At 48.8% G+C, this 20817-nt stretch overlaps 1 protein-coding gene across 1 annotated transcript in view; it reads left to right on the forward strand.

Moving 5' to 3' along the window:
* The first annotated feature begins 226 nt into the window (after positions 1-226).
* The window catches only part of FANCG (FA complementation group G), a 69164-nt gene continuing 48573 nt past the window's right edge, over positions 227-20817 (forward strand). The window contains exons 1-12 of the mRNA XM_040421205.1: positions 227-496; positions 1287-1433; positions 1641-1731; positions 2140-2274; positions 3096-3277; positions 5514-5658; positions 6453-6583; positions 8446-8592; positions 8837-8997; positions 9802-9868; positions 11185-11489; positions 19833-19873. Of these exons, the coding sequence (XP_040277139.1) occupies positions 1350-1433; positions 1641-1731; positions 2140-2274; positions 3096-3277; positions 5514-5658; positions 6453-6583; positions 8446-8592; positions 8837-8997; positions 9802-9868; positions 11185-11489; positions 19833-19873 (1489 nt within the window). The 5' untranslated portion in view covers positions 227-496; positions 1287-1349. The remainder of the gene's footprint in view (positions 497-1286; positions 1434-1640; positions 1732-2139; positions 2275-3095; positions 3278-5513; positions 5659-6452; positions 6584-8445; positions 8593-8836; positions 8998-9801; positions 9869-11184; positions 11490-19832; positions 19874-20817) is intronic.

The raw sequence follows: 20817 nt of genomic DNA on the forward strand, positions 1-20817 counted from the left end.
ATGGCAGCCGCGGCCGACACACACGGATTGCGTTTTACGGGTCAATCACGGTCGTGTGCAGCAAACCTTACAGTGATAATTGGCACTGCAACTGGTATACTGTAAAAATAAAAAATAAGTCCCCCTTCAAGTCATGTGACCTCAAGACCATGTGACTTTTTACATGATCAACCCAAAAGGGAGCACTTCTGGTATCACTACGTCCGTTCCCCCCTCTGCCGTATCTCGGGGGTTTCATTCTCCATACTCAGTCCACCTGCAGCTCCCTAAAAGTTCTCCCGACTACAACGTAACAGGCAGCGGTCGCAGGGCATACCGGGATTTGTAGTCCACACCTCGGTAACTGTCCTGCTTACTCTACCAGTGTTTACTACAATGTGAACTACGACTCCCGGCACCCCGTGCGGCTCTGCGTGCAGCCAATAAGAGCACAGGAGCGAATGTTGTACTGGAAGTGGCGGCCGCAGCGAGTGATGGCTCCTCACAGAGACTGCAGGTACTGGCCGGGGCCACAGGGGGCGGGGCAGCTGTGAGGAAGGGGCCAGTGGTGTGCGGCTGAATGTCAGGGCGGGAATAAGGAAATTCAAGCATGTCAGATCTACGCCTCCTGATATTCACTTATTATTAACCCTTCCCTCGTGTCTGATATCCTGCCCCATTGGTATATCTTCACCCCCCCCCCCCCCAAACCTATCTCCACACCTGCTAATCATACGCACCCACCTGCCCAATATTATTCTTCCCAGATATGCTATCACCCCCCGAGCCCCTCTGATGCTCGCCCCCCCAGAGCCCCTCTGATGCTCGCCCCCCCCAGAGCCCCTCTGATGCTCGCCCCCCCCGAGCCCCTCTGATGCTCGCCCCCCCAGAGCCCCTCTGATGCTCGCCCCCCCCAGAGCCCCTCTGATGCTCGCCCCCCCCAGAGCCCCTCTGATGCTCGCCCCCCCCCGAGCCCCTCTGATGCTTGCCCCCCCAGAGCCCCTCTGATGCTTGCCCCCCCCAGAGCCCCTCTGATGCTTGCCCCCCCCAGAGCCCCTCTGATGCTCGCCCCCCCCCGAGCCCCTCTGATGCTCGCCCCCCCAGAGCCCCTCTGATGCTCGCCCCCCCAGAGCCCCTCTGATGCTCGCCCCCCCAGAGCCCCTCTGATGCTCGCCCCCCCAGAGCCCCTCTGATGCTCGCCCCCCAGAGCCCATCCGATATTTACCCCCAGAACCTGGATATACAGTATTTGTACTGTATATGTAATGATGGATTCTGTTATGTTGTATCACCCTCTGTATGTACAGGCTATGATCAGTCTCCTCTGTGGCCCCCAGCGTCTGAGGATAAGAGTACCCCCGGGGTGAGATATGGAGGTGGACGGTGAGACGGGGGAGGGGGACTGCAGGACGTGGTGGACGCAGGAGAACAACATCATCATCAGGACATGGCAGGTAAAGATCAGCCCAGAGCTGCGTGGCTACTGCACTGGTGGCATCCATATGGGTAGTGCACAGCGCTGCAGAGCATTGCATCCATAAGTGGACCTCTACTAACAAGGGACTGTATATAGGGAAAGGACATCTCCACCCGAATATCAGCCCTGGCTCGTGCTGTGGGCGCTTCTTCACACTATAACTGGAGGTGTTCTCTTTTGTCAGGATTCAGAAACCTGTCCGGACTCTCACACCAGGAAGCAGAGGAGGCAGCAGTGTCACTCCGACCTAATCCACCTTCTCCAGAAAATCCAAGGTAGCGGCTACCTCTCCTGCTGGGAGCGTGGGCTCACACCAGTCACTGTGACAACTACACTTTCTGTCTTGAATTAGACTTGTTGGTTGTCACAGCCCCACCCTCTCTTTTACCAGCACTAGTAAATAAGGGTTTTTAATGTACACCCCATGTGCATTACATAGGGCTTCCAATTGGCTTCATTACCCATAGCAACCAATTAGAGTCCAGTTATCATTTCTTAAACTGGTTTGGAAAAATACAAGCTGCACTGTGATTGGTCTCTGTGGACAGGTAATACTCAGGGGTCTGATGCACTGTGCAGGGCCACATGTTATTTGCTGCAGATTACACCTTTATCCAGACTGCACTTGTGATGATATTGCATTGTGATTTTAATATCTGCCTCTTCCTCATGTCTAATTTCAGGGTTACCCCCGGCACCCCACACCCTGCCCCTGGAGCTGACTGTCTTGTACAATATGGTGATCGTTCACAGTAATGTATCTGCTGGTGGATTCCTCGCTGAGCACTCGGTGCAGGTGCAGGACGCCCTGAGCAGAGGTGAGGAACGCCCCGTGTATCATCTGCTATCGGGCGGCACCGGTGTAGCGATTGATTCCTAGCGGACATCACCTAGAAGGGGCTGCAGGTGTCTCTCCAGTAATATGCAGTTTATTTCTCTGAGTTATCAGCCATCCCAGGATCGGGGGAGGCTGATGGTAGCGTTCTATAATGAGATGAGGCATAGAAAGTGCAGGAAACTCTGGAATATTTTACATATAGAATGAATCTACATAAAAAGTCCAGTCACTGTGCACATACATTACATTACTTATCCTGTACCGATCCTGAGTTACATCCTGTATTATACTCCAGAGCTGCACTCGCTATTCTGCTGGTGCAGTCACAGTGTACATACATTACATTACTTATCCTGTACTGATCCTGAGTTACATCCTATATTATACTCCAGAGCTGCACTCATTATTCTGCTGGTGGAGTCACTGTGTACATACATTACTGATCCCGAGTTACATCCTGTATTATACTCCAGAGCTGCACTCACTATTCTGCTGGTGGAGTCACTGTGTACATACATTACTGATCCCGAGTTACATCCTGTATTATACTCCAGAGCTGCACTCACTATTCTGCTGGTGGAGTCACTGTGTACATACATTACTGATCCCGAGTTACATCCTGTATTATACTCCAGAGCTGCACTGACTGTTTTTCAGAATTCCAACAGCATTCCCTGCTTGTTCAGGGACTGCATTAAGCCTTCTTTAGGATTTGCTTTCTGAGAAGTGTCTCATACAACTGTCTAGCTGTCTCCTGTATTGTAGGACATGGGTAATGTGGTCTCTCTTGTATTCATGCAGTGATGGAGGCCCTGGGACACGGTGACACAATCAGCACTGGGCTCTGGGTGAAGATTCTTGCCGCTGACCTTTCCCTGGAGATGACCTCTGCCCTGCACAGACTGGCCGGGCTGCAGTGTGCCCTTTGGTTGTCAAATGGTCAACTGCGTGATGCTGGGGAACTGCTTTCCTTACTCGGCCATGTAAGTTCCTTGAGGGTCTCTCCTCTATCTTTAATGCCTACAAATAACATTCTTGTAGGCGTCCAACACTTCAACATCATGTAGCTCCTCAGGCTGGAAACGGCATGAGGTCCAGCTTTCTAATACACCCTCTCCGCTCTGTCTTGATTCTGCCTCTGTACCAGTAGTTGCGCTTGCACTAAAGTGGAGGGCAGGAGTGGGCTCTGTAAGAGCCTCCCCTGGGCGTAGACCCTGCAGAATGAGCTACGAGCATTCTGTGTCCTACGTTACTGTACCTTGAGCTGCATGTGAGGTCCACACGTCGTATGTTCACGCAACAGATTTTGAAAATCCGCCTACAAAATTCAGGGCGGAATCCATGCATTTATTTTATTTTTTTGTATGATTTTTTTTGTGCATTTTTTTTTTTTTTCATTTTTATTTATTCTTTTTTTCCACATTTTTTTTTTCTGTGGTTTTTGTTAGGGATCCACATGTATGAAGAGTTTTTTTTTTTTTTTTTTTTTTTTTTTACGCTTCCCATTCATTTCAATGGAAGATTCTCCAAGATAGGCCATGTGAAAGAAAGTGTTGCTTCCCATTAATATGAATGGGAGGCTATTTTAAGGCGTTTTTGGAGCTGAATTTGAGGCGGAAACATGCCAAAAAACTGTCATGGACGTTCCCGTGGCAGGTACCAGGAGATCGTAGAGACTGGCTACTCGTTGGATTAAATTGACAAGTTCCCTGGGGATCTTATTGTGTCTGTGTTTCGGTGAATGCCACACCCCTTGCTTCAGGTGTTGCTTGTTGGTATATTACCTTTCCCAGAAGTAGCCGCTTCTCACTCTTGGAGGTGCGGTTTATAGATTTTCTTCCTGCCTTCTAACTAGCTGGCCGGTTGAACTCTGTGGTGCTTCTGGAGTTGCCAGTTTTATACTTTCAGCTAAGTCTTGTCTTTTCTTATAGTTTTGTTTGTTATATTCCCTGTTGTTTGTATCTGGGCCTGAGACAGAGACTTCCATTCATCCATCTGGGGAGGAATGGGTTGTCTCTGGTCCTAACCTTATTCCAGGGCCTTATAGGGAAATCAGGGCCTAGGTATCCTGCATATGAATATTCCTACCTTCAAGGTGTATTAATAGGTAGTTATGGCTCGGATTAGGGTTGTTTAGGAGGTGACCTGTTTCTTCTCTAGTTTCCAGGCCCAGTTACTGTTCCCCTTTCCTCCTGTGTTTAGTGTGGAGTTTTTCCCCCACAACGATCGTGACAAAAACTATGTGAACTGGCTCTTATTGCGATCATGCCTGGCTAACACTAGGGGAGGTGGGGAGCCAACTTTGTTATTATGCAGTTAAAGGGGGTTATCCAGGACTTTAAAATTCATGTCCTCTCGTTTAGGGGACAAGGTACTTGCTATAGCACAGCTGTTGCAAGTTGGACCCCCATGGTCTCATATTTATAGCCAGGGATCAGCAACCTCCTTTCACTTCTGTGGGAGTTACAAGAACAGCCGAGTAAGTGTGCATGCTGGGAGTTGTAGTTTCACAGCAGCTGGAGGTTGTTGATCCCTGGAATGGGCCATCAATTTTAAAGATGCAGAAACACTCTTAAAGGGGGTTGTGACCTACTCTTATTTTCACCCAGGCAGCCCCCCTGAGGCTAGCATCTCATGCTCCGATGCGCTCCCTTGCCCTGCCCTAGATCGCGCAAGGCATGGGCTCTTTTGTTTATCATAACACACTGCCGCGCGGAAACTTCCTCCCGGCAGTGTGTTCGGTGAAGTCACCGGCTCTGATCCATGGAGAGCCTGGTACGTCACCGGAACTCCTAAAAATGCCTTTGCCCTGAGCGATTTAGCGGAGGGCAAAGGAGAGCATCGGAGCATGAACTGCTCCGATACTCTTGTCAGGGGGGCTGCCGGGGTGAAAATGGGGATATGTCCGGGTTCAGCTCTGAACCCGGACAAACCCTTTAAATATACAACAGCATACAGTTCCCTCTAGTGGCGGCGTGACATCCTTCGCTTGTGTGCATGTGCGCTCCTGTTGTAGAGAAGGCATTTCTGCTCCCAAGAGATTACTTTCTGTACATGTCCCACCCCCGCTCATTAGTAGGGGCAGTAACCAGAGCAGTGTGGGTTAGGTAAGTGGCATCGCTACTCTATTTCATCCTTTTGGACCAGTTTTGTTTTTATTGTGCACCAGCCCTTTGACCTGCATGGTTAGATCTTATGTATACTTTCTCCTACCTCTAGACTCCAGACGTCCATAAGGAAGATGACCTGTTACTGCTGATCAAAGCATGGAATGTGTCACCAGAGAAGCCAGAGACCACCCTCCCAGTACAGACCACCAAGCATGTAAAAGACGTCCTGTACAATGCTGCTGCTCTGCTCCAAGGTAGTTGCTGCCCCTCATCTCTTGTGCTCAGCTTTAGGTCACAAATCAGACATGCAGGTTGAGTCAGGAACATGTGCCCTCAAGATAGCAGAAGTGGTAGAGTTAAGCGATCATACACTTTAGATGTGTATCAGCCAGACCTACCAATTTCGGTGGGTTCGGCCAACTATCTGACATCTGTGGGGCCTCCCAACTCACCCCTGATGGCTAATGTTGGGAGAGATAACTGCCCTATCCTTTTGTTAGAGGAGGCTGGCAATGGCTTTCTTTCCTGCCCCATTCACTGCATATGCATGCTGAGGCAAGCAGAGCATGCATGTGTATGGGAGGATCGGGAGAGATAGGCGATAGCTATCTGATGTGTATGATCAGCTTAAAGGGGTTGGCCCATCTCGCACATTGGTGGCATATTGCTAGGAAATGCCACCAATGGCTGATAGGTGCTGGTCCCGGAGGTGTAGACATTTGTGGCATGTCCTAGCAATATGTCCCCAAAGTATGAGTTGGGCCAACCCCTTTGACTAATCCGATTTCCTCTTTTCCCAGGATTAGCTATTTCCACCAGTCTCATAGAAGTGAATGGTGATCGTGTATGCATACTTCTGTTCAGTACATACACAGGCCCCGGGGACCCCCGTTCTTGTGATTGGTGGGGGTCCCAACAGTATGAACCCCAGTAATCGTACATTTACCCCCTGCCCTGTGGATAGTTGATAAATGTTGTTAGTGGCCCAACGCCTTTAAGTATTGATGGGTATTTGGATGCCTCCTGACTGTGACTCGCCTTCTTTCAGGTGTCATTGCGATGAACGCATCGGATTTTCCCCGGGCGGTGGATTTCCTTCAGGAAGCTGCCAGCAGTCTGTGTTCTAGCAGGGTGCTGGCGGAGATCTACACTTGTCTGGGATACTCCTTCTATAAGATGGTAAGGTAGTAATAGCAGAATCATGAATACCCTGCATTACCGGGAAGAATCTGTCAGGAGCTTCAGCTTAAAGGGCTCGTCCACACTTGTGTACATAAAGCTGAATTACAATTTAATGAGCAATTTTTTAAATCATACTTTGCATTTGCAGATCTCTGCTTGCTGGCATTGAATGCAAACATTCTCGATTCCATCGGAAGCAGAAATCCTGTCCTGACCTAGTCTTGATTGTAGTCGTTGGAGTTGTTAAAGTATCTGTACGTTAGAGTCCAGGACGAGGGAGTTGTGATTCTGCTGTGTGAGATTCAAATGGGATTGATTACACCAATGCAGAAAGCAAATAATAGTCCCCCTCTGGGGCAGCGATCGGTCAGGACTGGTTTTTACATGGGGGTGTAAATAGGAACGTTCTCCTTCATGGACAGTAGGCAGAAATGGCCACCACCGTCTCGGTGCTTTCTATGCAAAGTGTTGTAGGAAAGTCACATGCCAACCCCTCCTCTACCCTCAGGTGGACCGGAGCTGATGACATACGGATGTAGCAGAGTTAACAGTCACTTGGTGAGTTATCACATCTAGTTAAAGGGGTTATCCGAGCTTTTAATATTGACTACCTATCCTTAGGATAGATCATCAATATCAGATCTGCAGGGGTCCAACAACCAGCACCCCCGCTGATCAGCTGTATGAGGGAGGGCACATGCAGTGCACACGTGCCATCTCCCTTCTCTCCTCCTGTTCACCGCTGCTGTCTATGCCAAACAGGGAGAGAGCACGTGCACACTGCGTGCGCTGTCTCCTCATACAGCTGATTGGCAGGGGTGCCGGGTGTCCGACCCCCTCCGATCTGATATTGATGACCTATCCTGAGGATAGGTCATCCATATTAAATGCTCGGACAACCCCTTTTAACGCTTTATCACTGTGACTGTTAACTTTGCTGCAGCTTTACCTCTTATGCAAGTCTATGTAAATGCAGCAGAGTTAACAGTCACACTTGGTGAGTTATCACATTTAGTTAACTCATTATGACTGACTTTCAAATCTGCTACATCTATGGTGCTATGTCCATACGAGAGTGGCATGTCTTATAGACTTTCCTACAGAACTGGGTAGAGATTAGTCTAGGATGGTGGTGGCCATCTTGAAAGGAATCTGATGGTGACCAGAATGGAGAACCAGAGGCAGCATGAGGATTGGACTGAAAGGTCGATTTAAGTTTATGTAAAACGGGACAAGCCCTTTAAACAATAGATCTTCCTCATTGCATCTAGAAAACGCTGCAGCCATTAGACCGTGATACTATAAATGAGGCGCACGGTGTCCCCTGCACATCCCTCAGAGCCGGAGTTTAGGGGCTCAGTAAACCTTTTACATACTACGACCACTCCTGACAAGACTGGGTAGAGAAGAGCAACTGAGTGACGAGGTCTCCCTCCAATGTGCCACCTACGTGCCCCTTAAAGACGATCTGCAGATATGGTTGACCTTTATGGGCACATTATAGATGCCGCTATTTCCTGTATGGCATCACGTGACTCGGGGGATAAAGATTGTGTACAGTCTCTTGAGGAGTATAGGGGAAGGCAAGTTAAAGGGGTCCCATATTTAAACCTGTGCTGCTTATACATCTGATACAGACTTGACCTTGTGTGGGGCTTATGGAGTTTGAGCAGCAGCAAGAGTATTTTCTGAACATGGAAGGAGGCCGGATCAGGACAGTGTTGATTTCCGAACGTGACCGGATTATGAAAGCACAGAACCCTATTAAGTGCATGGGAAGGCATGGCTTTGGGGGGTCTCCCTGTATAAACAAAATAATTTAGCATCTTGCAGTTGTGACTTTGTGATGTCTTCTGCAGGTGAAGCCTCAGGCGTCCCTGCAGTGCTGGAGGCTGGCGCTGAGGATGGACTTCCAATGCCTGTCCGCCCTATACCACAGTTCTGTCCTGTACCGTGACATGGGAGACACGGAGTCTGAACTGGAGGCCCTCGCTCTGCTTCATACGGTAAATGTCTTCAGATCGGGATGCATTAGCTGGAAGTATAGTGTGGGGTTATTCCTGGGTGTAGAATGCCTCCAGTTTGAGACATTTGTCCTGGAGTAATATCAGAAACACGTAAATGTCTGACAGCGCTGCGCTGGTCCCCGCTTCTCTCCACGCACTTCTGTGACGGTTCTGATTACAGCCGAGTGACCGCGCACGTCCCCTAGAACAGGCTGAGGATTCAAATGTATTTCTTCGTTTCCAGGCCCTAGAAAATCCAAGCGAAGACGATTCCTGCAGAAAGATGTCATTTCCGTTCAGAACAGAGCTGATTGTCAGGTCTTCAGCTCTGAGCAGTTTCATCCACACACCAGATACCTGCGAGGTAAAATATCTCATGGCGAGGCAGTGCCTGCAGAACGGAAGGTAAGGTCCATGGTTACTGCCGTGGTCATAAGCTTTCACAGACTAAGCTAATAGTAGTAAAAAATTGTTGTAGAGCAGCACAAAATGGATCTTTTGACCTGTCCGGAATGCATCAGCCGTGGTGGAACCGCCAATCCAACTCCATCCCATAAGTGCAAGTAGATAAGGAGAGAGTTTCACAGCAGCATATCCAGTGTGACTTTTTATTTGGGGACCAAGAGTGCACACACAAATCCACGCAGTAGCCTTTCTCAAGTATATGCTTGAAACGTTGTGTATTTGTGTGTGCACTCTTGGTCCCCAAATAAAAAGTCACACTGGATATGCTGCTATCCCTAAGCTAATGGGTCAGGGATCAGCAACCTCCAGCACTCCAGCTGTTCTCAAACTACAACTCCCAGAACCCTCCATTCCTATTGGAGTTACTGGAACAACTAAGCAAATGTGCATACTGGGAGTTGTAGTTTTGCTGCAGCTGGGGTGCCGAAGGTTGCTGACCCCTGGTATAGGTTATGTAACCTCAGGAGAGCAGGCTGTGTGATGACCCTCACGGGCAGATCACGCAGAGTTGGCCGCACGCTACCGAAAATGACTAAGTAATGACCTGTCCCATTCTCTCTCCATCATCCTGATTCCTCCGCTTTTCCAGCAGGATTAACACAGCAATCCCTAGGTGCCCGTTACCTCTGGGTCTCCTGAGCCCGTAGGTAGTTAACCCTGTGTCTGTGCAGGAAGGCAGCTTATGATGACCTGCATATTCCAGTGGTTTTCGGACTGTGATGGGTTTTGGTGTTCTCCTCGCAGGACAGAACAAGCAGTGGGACATTACCTGGAGCTGATGAGCGCTCTGCAGGACGGGTCTCAGCCGCAGGTATGTGATGTCTGGTGGTGCCGGGAAAGGTGAGCTGCGAAATATCTTTCTACATGGCCAGTAAAGTGTCTAAGTTTATCAGAGTTATACAAAGGGGGCAAAGAGCGGTAGACACAGCGCCCACTCATAACTCAGCAGTAATGCTACTAGGTAGCCGGCGTGCAGGTAGACAAGCCCCAGCGCTTGCGCAGGCATTGCAGAGGTGCAGAGAGATGGACACCTACCAATCTGATATGGATGGAGAAGCCATCAGTGTCCTTAACACCCCTTCAGCCTTTTGGCACTGAAAGTGTTTGATATCTGTTTCTCAGCTGAATGATTCTTCTTTATCTGATCTTCTTGATTTGAAGATGGTGGAAATCATGTTAATACATAGGTTCCATTGCACACCATCTTCTCTTATGTAACATGGCCTATTGTTCTCCTGGTTATGTAGGTGCAGTATGAAGGAAACTGACTTAATCCCCGTTGGGTGGTTATGTCCAGAAGTCGGGATATCAGACGGGTATAATGTGGTTAGACACAGGTTTTGAGAGCGCTTGTAGTTGCAGCTCTGCTTTAGCTCGGTTATTGATCTCGATCAGGAGTCAGCAACCTTCCGTACTCCAGACGCTGGGGATCTACAACTCCCAGCATGCACCACTTGCTTGACTGTTCTTTTAACTGCCATAGAAGTGAAAAGAGGATTCTGGGAGTTGTAGTTTCAGAACAGGGCTGATCCCTGGTTGAGATTATTCACGTCTTTTCTGTCTTTGATCTTGTATTCGTCACATGTAATTTTATTGTACTTTTTGGAATTTGTGCTTTTTGAAACTGAACTTAAAGGGGTTATCCCACCTTAGACAATGGTGGCCTATCGCTAGGATATGCCCCCACCTCTGGGACCCGCACCTACAAAGAGAACGGAGCCGGGGAGAGTTGTGGCTGGAGGACCCCGGCTATTTTCGGCGGCTCCATAGAAATGAATGGAGGGCGGCTGCGCATGCGCAGTGCGCCCTCCTCAAGTTTCTCCGCTCCGTTCTCCTCCTTGTAGGTGCAGGTCCCAGAGGTAGGACCCGCACCTATCAGACAATGGGGGCATATCCTAGCGATATGTCCCCTTTGTCTAAGATGGGATAACCCCTTTAACCAAAAGTACGTGTCTGCTGCAGTGGTGGCCATTCAGTTGTCACACAGCTTTCCCAGAATAAGATAAAACTGAAATGGCTTGATAAAATCTGGACTTGGGAGAACAATTCAGAAACGTCTGTTTATTGGGGGTTTTCTCAGTTTTGGGTCGTGACTTTTGATGCCAGTTGCCGATTGTCTTTTCTCAGGGTCTGTGCTCCAGTCCTGCTCCTTTGCCCAGGATTCCTGTCATTTATCTCGAAGCCTCAGCAGCTCTTTTGGAGAATAAGATGTTCGCGGACGCCATCACTGTATGCTTGGAAGTCCTGAACACTCTTCGTCATCTGACCACGGGTGATATCAGTATAGACACCATCAGGAACAACCATGAGAAGGCAGAGTCTATGAGCGAGCAGCTGAACTGTGTCCTATGGGCATCCTCGGCTCATCTTCTGCAGGGAGAGGCCCTGAGCATGCTGGGAGATCACAGAGAATCTGTCGCTGACTTCACAAGGTATTCTCGGGAGATGTTCTAGCTGGTCCTAAAATGTTACTAAGAAGCATTAGAGGGATTGTCAAGGATTACAAATACATGGCTGCTTTCTTCCAAACACAGCGCCACACCGGTCCACAGGTTGTGTGGGGTATTGCAGCTCAACTCTGTTCACTTCAAGCTGAACTGCAATACCCACCACAATCGGTGGATGGCTGGGGTGCTGATTTTGAAAGAAAACTGCCATGTTTTTAGAAACCCAGACGCTGGGGGAGAAGCTTCTTGAGTCGTGTAGTATGCTTTGTTCATGGTGCTATTCTTGTGAAGCCACATGTTTGGGTCAGTAGACTTGTGGGCATGCTGGGACACTGCCGTAATAGGAGGGCAAAAGTGGGCCCAGTAATATGCTTGTGTGAAAACGGCCTAAATCTAGTTTATCAGTGTCTGTACTTTTTATTTTAGAATGTGTAAACCTATAACGAGGATCAGCGACCTCCGGACTCCAGCTGTTCTGAAACTACAACTCTCAGAATCCTCCTTTCACTAGTATGGGAGTTACGAGAACAGCCGAGCAAGTGTGCATGCTGGGAGTTGTAGTTTCACAGCCGCGGAAGTGCTGAAAGGTTGCTGATCTCTGCAGAGGCGGACTGGGTACTTAAAGTGGCCCTGGAAAAAAAAAATGGCCCTGTTTTTTAGTGGGGCCCAAATTGACAGAAGATGGGGTAAACACAAGAAGTGGGGGGCCAGCAATACCATATTGCGGCACATTAAACCACCCCAGCAGAGCCAAAGTCCATAGTGCATCACAAAATACTGCCATAAAAACTGCCCCTCTGCGGTGGCCAGCGCCAGCTGCCACGTTCTGTCCTCCTACTTTAGTTGACTGGCAATATAGTTAAACTGAGTAGTCAGGAGGGGAGCGCCAGATCATTACTTACCATGGCTGGCGGCCATGAGGAGGGCTCAGGCAGCCCCCTGGGCATCAGCCCACCGGGTATCATTTAAAAAAAAAGAACTTTGAGAGGATGAGACGCAGGTGACAGTAATGAGCCAGCACTACATATAGGAGAAAACAGCACCACATGCCTCTCACATCCAGGGACATCTTCTGGGGGACAAGGTGACTAAAAATGGCGAATTGCGTGGTTTAGAGGTTTTTTATCTGTTACGGCCTTCACCGAGGGGAAATATTTTTTTATATTTTAATAGCTCACACTTTTTGGGACGTGGCGATATGTAATATGTTTATTCTTTATTGTTTGTAAATTTTATATGTAAAACTGGGAAGGGGGCCATTTAAACTTTTAGTATTTTGGTGTTTTTTTTTACTTTTTTTTTTTTTTTAAATTTAATAACCATTTCTTCCCTTAGGGACTAGAACCTGGATCTTTTCATCCCTTGTGCTATTCACCCTGATAGATCTCTATCAGGGTGAATAGGATCTCACACTCTCCCTGCTGCCCTGTGCTCTGTACACACAGCAGCAGGGAGCTGAACATGGCAGCCAGGGCTTCAGTAGCGTCCTGGCTGCCATGGTAACGATCTGAGCACCAGCAGTGTACTCTGCCACTGCCACCAATGAAGGGGATGGGACCCTGTGGCCACCATATAACAATGGGGGGACGGGACGGGACGGACAGACTTGTGGCCAGTGATAATGGGGGGGGACGACTTGTGGCCAGTGATAATAGGGGGGGGGGGGGGGGGGACGACGACTTGTGGCCAGTGATAATTTTAATGGGGGACGACGACTTGTGGCCAGTGATAATAGGGGGGGGGGGGGGGACTTGTGGCCAGTGATAATGGGGGACGACGACTTGTGGCCAGTGATAATAGGGGGGGGGGGACTTGTGGCCAGTGATAATAGGGGGGGGGGGGGACTTGTGGTCAGTGATAATGGGGGGGGACGACTTGTGGCTAGTGATAATAGGGGGGGGGGGACTTGTGGTCAGTGATAATGGGGGACGACGACTTGTGGCCAGTGATAATAGGGGACAACGACTTGTGGCCAGTGGTAATAGGGGGGGGGGGGGGAACTTGTGGCCAGTGATAATAGGGGGGGGGGGGGGGAGAGGCTTTGGGGGGGGCGCACTGCACCACCAATGAATGTAATTAAAGAGGACCTTTCGTGGGTCCAAAGAATATGAACTTAGTAGCAGCTGCATAGAGCGGCGCCCAGGGATCTAAGTGCACTTACTGTTATTCCTGGGCGCCGCTCCGTTCGTCCGCTGTGGCCCCCGGTATTTTCAACATTCAGAGCAAGGAGGAGGAGACGCCAGTGTCTCTCCTTCTCCCTGACAGCAGCGCTGTCCAATCACAGCGCAGAACTCAGAGCCAGGGAGTTTTTTTTCTCCCTGGCTCTGAGTTCTGCGCTGTGATTGGACAGCGCTGCTGTCAGGGAGAAGGAGAGACACTGGCGTCTCCTCCTCCTTGCTCTGAATGTTGAAAATACCGGGGGCCACAGCGGACGAACGGAGCGGCGCCCAGGAATAACAGTAAGTGCACTTAGATCCCTGGGCGCCGCTCTATGCAGCTGCTACTAAGTTCATATTCTTTGGACCCATTAACTCCTTTATACAATTGTCTGCAGCGGTATCACAGACCCAGCACCCGGCCTCAATAACGGCATGCGATCTGGGGCACCTGAGGGGTTAATGGCCGCGGATCGCATGCCCTGTTATTGAGGCCGGGTGCCGGGTCTGTGATACCGCTGCAGACACTTATGTTTTACATTCATTGGTGGCGCAGTGGCGACAGCTCCTCCCCTCCTCCTCCCTGCTATCTCCCCATTGGTGGTAGTGGCGGCCGCGTCACAGTGGAGAGGGAGGGACTCCTTCCTTCTCCACTGTGCACTGTGCTACTGAAGAGAACTTAGGCTGCGCAGGAGCGCGGCGGTACAGTCGCAAATGGCGACAAGACTAAAAAGTCTTGTCGCCATCTGCAAATTTTAAGGCGCATTGGCGACCGTTTTGGTCGCCATCTGGAGCCCTGATATATATATATGAAGGGCGTATGTCTGTTCCGTGATCACTCAAAAACGCAACCATTGATTTCAACTAAACTTGGTATACACGTCCCTTGCTACCTGGAAAGAAATCTTGTGGGGTCACAGCTCTCTAGCACGTACAGTTCCTGAGATATTCCCAAAAAATGCAAATATGACAGATCACATGATACATTAGCCAATCGAAGTCTGCAAGTCTTTCTCTTCATATCCCAACTGCCATACACACAGTCACATGTCCCTTATCAGCCAATAGAAGCTCACAGGTCCTTAGTCTCCACATACACACCGTTTTACATCAGGTTTCCATAACAACCCAGCCATTTTTCTTCACTGCTACAGGTCAGCTTTAAAGAGGCAGGTAGGGTGGCCATTCAGGCCACCCTCAAAAGACGCACTTAAAAACCCAGGTCCCGCTAAGCCGCACCCCCAATCCGGTTAGGTTACGCCCCCTCACACTCCGCAGCTGACAGGGATTTAAAAAATGAAGGTAAAAATCAACTTCTTCAGCTGCAGGGGTGGGAGGGGCCAAGGCAGGCATCAGCACTCGGCATACCTGGTCAAGTGCCAGGACCCACAGCTTCTGCGGGGGCCCACAGCACAGCTGCCAGAAGCAATGAGCACTTCCATCAATACAGATGGAAGCACTCATTGATGGAGCGCAGGGAGCTGGGTCCTGTCACTCACCGCTCAGCTCCCCGCGCTCCTCCCCTCCTTCAGGCCAGCGGCGCTCTGAATGGTGAAGCAGGAAGACTTCTTCCCATTCCACCATTCAGCCTGCAGGCAGGGATCGCTCTGCTGCCTTTGTGGGCAGAGCCTGCAGCCCGGTAATCTGCATAAGTTCTGCAGAGCGATCTGTGCCTGCAGGGAAGAGATGACTATGAGCTTCAGGAACTGGACAAGGTGAGTAGTTACTGTGTTTTTGTTTTTAATACAGAGGGATCACAGAGGACTTTATTACTATGAAGGGGGCACAGAGGACTTTATTACTATGGAGGGGGCACAGAGGACTTTATTACTATAGAGGGAATACAGAGGTCTTTATTACTATGGAGGGGGCACAGAGGGCATTACTACTCTAGAGGGCGCATTATTACTGTGAAGAGGGCACAATGGGGATTATTACTGTGAAGGGAGCACAATGGAGATTATTACTGTGCAGGGGGCACAAATAGGGCATTACAACTGTGAAAGGGGCACAGAGAGGGTATAACTACTGTGGAGGGCACACATCTGTACAAAACTACTGTGAAGGTTGTACAATGATGGCAATACTACCGTGAGGGGGTACAATTTATTATTATTATTTTTTTTTAAGTAATGGTGGAGGACAGAGAAAGGACCCGCCCCGGGTGCCAAACACCGTAGGCATGCCACTGAAGCAGGGAACTATTTGCTCCCTGCTCCACCATTGAGCCGCCAGCGCTCCACAGCAGCAGCAGCAGCACAATGTCCTCTCACATGGTCCTGCTGATCTGTGTAGGAGGAGGAGGGGGGCAAGCTGGGAATCGGCCTCTGCTCCTCCTACACAGCAGCGCCATGTGTCACAGTATCCTGCTGATGGGGAGCGCAGATCATGGGAGGAGCCGGTGACTGAGGAGAGGAGGATTTATTGTTTGTTTGTTTCACTTTCTGTGAAGGGGGCACATCTTGGCATAACCACTATGAAGGGGGCACTGGGCACATATCTTGGCATATCCACCGTAAGAGGGCACATATCTTGGCATATCTACTATGAAGGGGGCATATCTTGGCATATCTACTGTAGGGGGCACATATCTGTGAGTAGACCTGAGGGACTGAAATACTGGGTAGAAAATAAAAGTAGGCACATTAGGAGTGGGCGATATAAACAATATTAATTTGGCCAATGATAGGGCAATATAGACAAAATCTCTATCTCACTGTTTACCGCAGGCCCAGTGACGTCACGACTAGTATCAACTGTCCTGAGCTGGGCTAAGCTCCAGGGATCTCACTGCACTTACTATTATCCCCGGGCGCTGTTCCGTTCTCCCGTTATGCCATCCGGTACCTTTGCTCCTTAAGTTATAGTAGGCTGAGTCTGCCCTTGTCCTGTGGGCGTCTCCTTCTCCTAGGCTGCAGCGCTGGCCAATCGCAGCGCACAGCTCACAGCCTGGGAGGTTTTTTTTTCTCCCAGGCTGTGAGCTGTGCGCTGCGATTGGCCAGCGCTGCAGCCTAGGATAAGGAGACGCCCACAGGACAAGGGCAGACTCCGCCTACTATAACTTAAGGTACCGGATGGCATAACGGGAGAACGGAACCCCAGGGGTAATAGTAAGTGCAGTGAGATCCCCGGGCGCCGCTCTACATGGCAGCATACTTAGTTCACATAGTTTTTACAAGTGAAAGGTCCTCTTTAAATAAATAAAAAAATCAGGATTGGAAAATACTTCCTAAGAAAGTGTCCCGCTTGTCTTTGGGCTGTGAATGGTATTGCAGCTCAGCCTTAGGGCTCATGCACACGACCGTGTGCTAGCCGTTCCGTGCATTGGGGACCACAATTTGCGGTCCCCAATGCACGGCAACATCCGTGCGGATGCCGCAGACAGATCCAGACACATTCAACTTGAATGGGTTTGTGATCTGTCCGCACTGTAAAAAAGTAGTGCATGCACTACTTTTTTGCGGTGCGGAGGCACAGACAGAACACCCACGGAAGCACTCCGTAGTGCTTCCGTTCCGTGCCTCCGTTCCGCATCTCCTGGATTGCGGACTCATTGAAGTGAATGGGTCCACAATCCGTGATGTGGGATACACAAGGCCGGTGCCCGTGCATTGCGGACCCGCCGCATGTGGGCCACAATACGGCCACGGCCGTGTGCATGAGCCCTTAGAAATGAATGGAGATGAGCTGCCATACCTGACGCAACCCATGGACAGGAGTGGCGCTGTTCCTGGAAAAAGTTTCTCATAGTTTATAATCCTGGTCAGTTCTTTAGAAAAGTAAAATTTTTAAGGTGTATGAGCAACCCATGGCCTTGGAGCGGGGACCAGCTCCGGAAGGAGTCACTACATTTAGGCTGGGTTCACACAGGTGTTGCGGGAAAAGGTGCGGGTGCGTTGCGAGAACATGCGCGATTTTTCCGTGTTATAAGGGAAAATAATAATGATCGGGTCTCCATCCCGATCGTCTCCTGGCAACCGTGCGTGAAAATCGCACCGCATCCGCACTTGCTTGCGGCTGGTTGCGATTTTCACTCAGCCCCATTCACTTCTATGGGGCCTGCGTTGCGTGATAAACGCACAATATAGAGCATGCTGCGATTTTCACGCAACGCATAAGTGATGCGTGAAAATCGCATCTCCTGTGCACAGCCCCATAGAAATGAATGGGTCCGCATTCAGTGCGGGTGCAATGCGTTCACCTCCCGCATTGCACCTGCGCGGAAATCTCGCCTGTGTGAACTCAGCCTTAGTGTTTTATCCTCAAACTGCTGTTCCCTTTTAAAGGGAACCTGTCACCAGTTTTATGGTGTCCTAACTAAGGGCAACATAAATAAGTGCAAAATACAAATGCAATAGCACTCTGCAACCAGCACTCCGCCCTGCCTCTATGCTGGATGAGGCATTGGTGTACATTTTGGCCAAAGCGTAATAAGCCACTCACCACGTCAAGGTCGCCTCTATGGAGTGGTCCCTAACACTAGTTCCTACCTGTTTTTGGGCCATGACAGCCACACAAAGTCCAGGGAATGCAGGTGCAGCATGCACGCCAAGCACACTCTGCTTTTAACCCCGTCCGGTGCCATTACAGCTTTCATCGGATCCAGGGATGCAAGTACCAATATGCACGCTGAGCCCACTATATACTTCTCCTGGAGCCAATTGGCTACTGGTAGGTGCTATATAAGCAGACTCAGTTTTATACTGACTTTAAAACCAGCCTCCAGGACAGATTGACTGGTCAGGTGTGCATGACTGCATGGAGATCGCCACGCCTCCAATATATACTACAAAGAAAAAATGTGGGTGATTCAGTCAGCACAACCCTGTATGCAGGTGCACATCGCTATGGCGAAATACATACACAAATGCAATAGCACTCTGCAACCAGCACTCTGCCCTGCCTCTATGCTGGATGAGGCATTGGTGTACATTTTGGCCAAAGCGTAATAAGCCACTCACCACGTCAAGGTCGCCTCTATGGAGTGGTCCCTAACACTAGTTCCTACCTGTTTATGGGCCATGACGTTTGTATATGTATTTTGCCTTAGCGATGTGCACCTGCATACAGGGTTGTGCTGACTGAATCACCCACATTTTTTCTTTGTAGTATATATTGGAGGCGTGGCGATCTCCATGCAGTCATGCACACCTGACCAGTCAATCGTTCCTGGAGGCTGGTTTTCAAGTTAGTATAAAACTGAGTCTGCTTATATAGCACCTACCAGTAGCCATTTGGCTCCAGGAGAAGTATATAGTGGGCTCAGCATGCATGTTGGTACTTGCATCCCTGGATCCGATGAAAGCTGTAATGGCACCGGACGGGGTTAAAAGCAGAGTGTGCTTGGCGTGCATGCTGCACCTGCATTCCCTGGACTTTGTGTGGCTGTCATGGCCCATAAACAGGTAGAAACTAGTGTTAGGGACCACTCCATAGAGGTGACCTTGACGTGGTGAGTGGCTTATTACGCTTTGGCCAAAATGTACACCAATGCCTCATCCAGCATAGAGGCAGGGCAGAATGCTGGTTGCAGAGTGCTATTGCATTTGTATTTTGCGTTTGTATATGTATTTTGCTATAGCGATGTGCACCTACATACAGGGTTGTGCTGACTCAATCACCCACATTTTTTCTTTGTAACATAAATAAGTGACTGATTCTATGCTGGGTCACTTTCTTTAATTGACCCAGTCAATCTACCAACATCTTGTATTGAAAAGCTCCAGCTGATAATGATGAGTCCTGAATATTCATGAGCTCCTGACTCTCCCCGCCCACCTGCTGCTGAAGGACAGTTTCCATATGAATCAGCAGCAGGTGGGCAGGGGAGTGGCTATAGCTGTTAATTAAATAAACGCTGGACTCAATGACATCACGCTGGACTCAATGACATCACGCTGGACTCAAATCAGCTCATTAGCATGCAGCATCTTTGTGTGTATATTATGAGGTAACCATCTGTCACACCAATAAGTGAATACATCTAAGGCACTTTTTAGTAGTTAATGATTGTATATAATTAGTTAGATTATAATCGAATATCCACATGACAGGTTCCTTTTAAGTAGTTGGGGCTATAGCTCACAGTCACATGATCAGATCTGTTATATATTGTATTTGATGTCTCATTTATTAATATGTAATATATAACATTTATGATATGTTTTTCTAGGTGCATAAACTTATTGACGAAAATCCATTGTGGTAATTCTGGTGAGTGTGCCGAACTGTAAACTGAGGAATCTGGTATAGAAGTATCTTATATCCCCTGATTATATACCTCCCTGTAGTGATGTGATATCGCAGTATATTATATCCCCTGATTATATACCTCCCTGTAGTGATGTGATATCGCAGTATATTATATCCCGTGATTATATACCTCCCTGTAGTGATGTGATATCGCAGTATATTATATCCCCTGATTATATACCTTCCTGTAGTGATGTGATATAGAAGTATATTATATCCCCTGATTATATACCTCCCTGTAGTGATGTGATATAGCAGTATATTATATCCCCTGATTATATACCTCCCTGTAGTGATGTGATATAGCAGTATATTATATCTCCTGATTATATACCTCCCTGTAGTGATGTGATATCGCAGTATATTATATCCCCTGATTATATACCTCCCTGTAGTGATGTGATATAGCAGTATATTATATCTCCTGATTATATACCTCCCTGTAGTGATGTTATTGAAGTATATTATATCTCCTGATTATATACCTCCCTGTGGTGATGTGATATAGCAGTATATTATATACCTCCCTGTAGTGATGTGATATCGCAGTATATTATATCTCCTGATTATATAGTCCATGTGAAGCTGTTAGGCGACTTTCACACTAGCGTTTTAGGTTTTCCGGTATTGAGATCCGTCATAGGGGCTCAATACCAAAAAAAAACACTTCAGTTTTGTCCCCATTCATTGTCAATGGGGACAAAACTGAACTGAACAGAACGGAGTGCTCCCAAATGCATTCCATTCCGTTTAGTTGCGTTCCCAGACCGGAGAGTGAACCGCATCATGTTGTAGTTTGCTTTCCGTCCTGGGATGCGGAGCAAGACGGATCCGGCATGACCTCCAATGCCAGTCAATGGGGACGGATTAGTTTTCTCTAAAACACTAGAAAACAGATCTGTCCC

Source organism: Bufo bufo, chromosome 2, assembly GCF_905171765.1.
Source record: "Bufo bufo chromosome 2, aBufBuf1.1, whole genome shotgun sequence".
Lineage (NCBI taxonomy): Eukaryota > Metazoa > Chordata > Amphibia > Anura > Bufonidae > Bufo > Bufo bufo.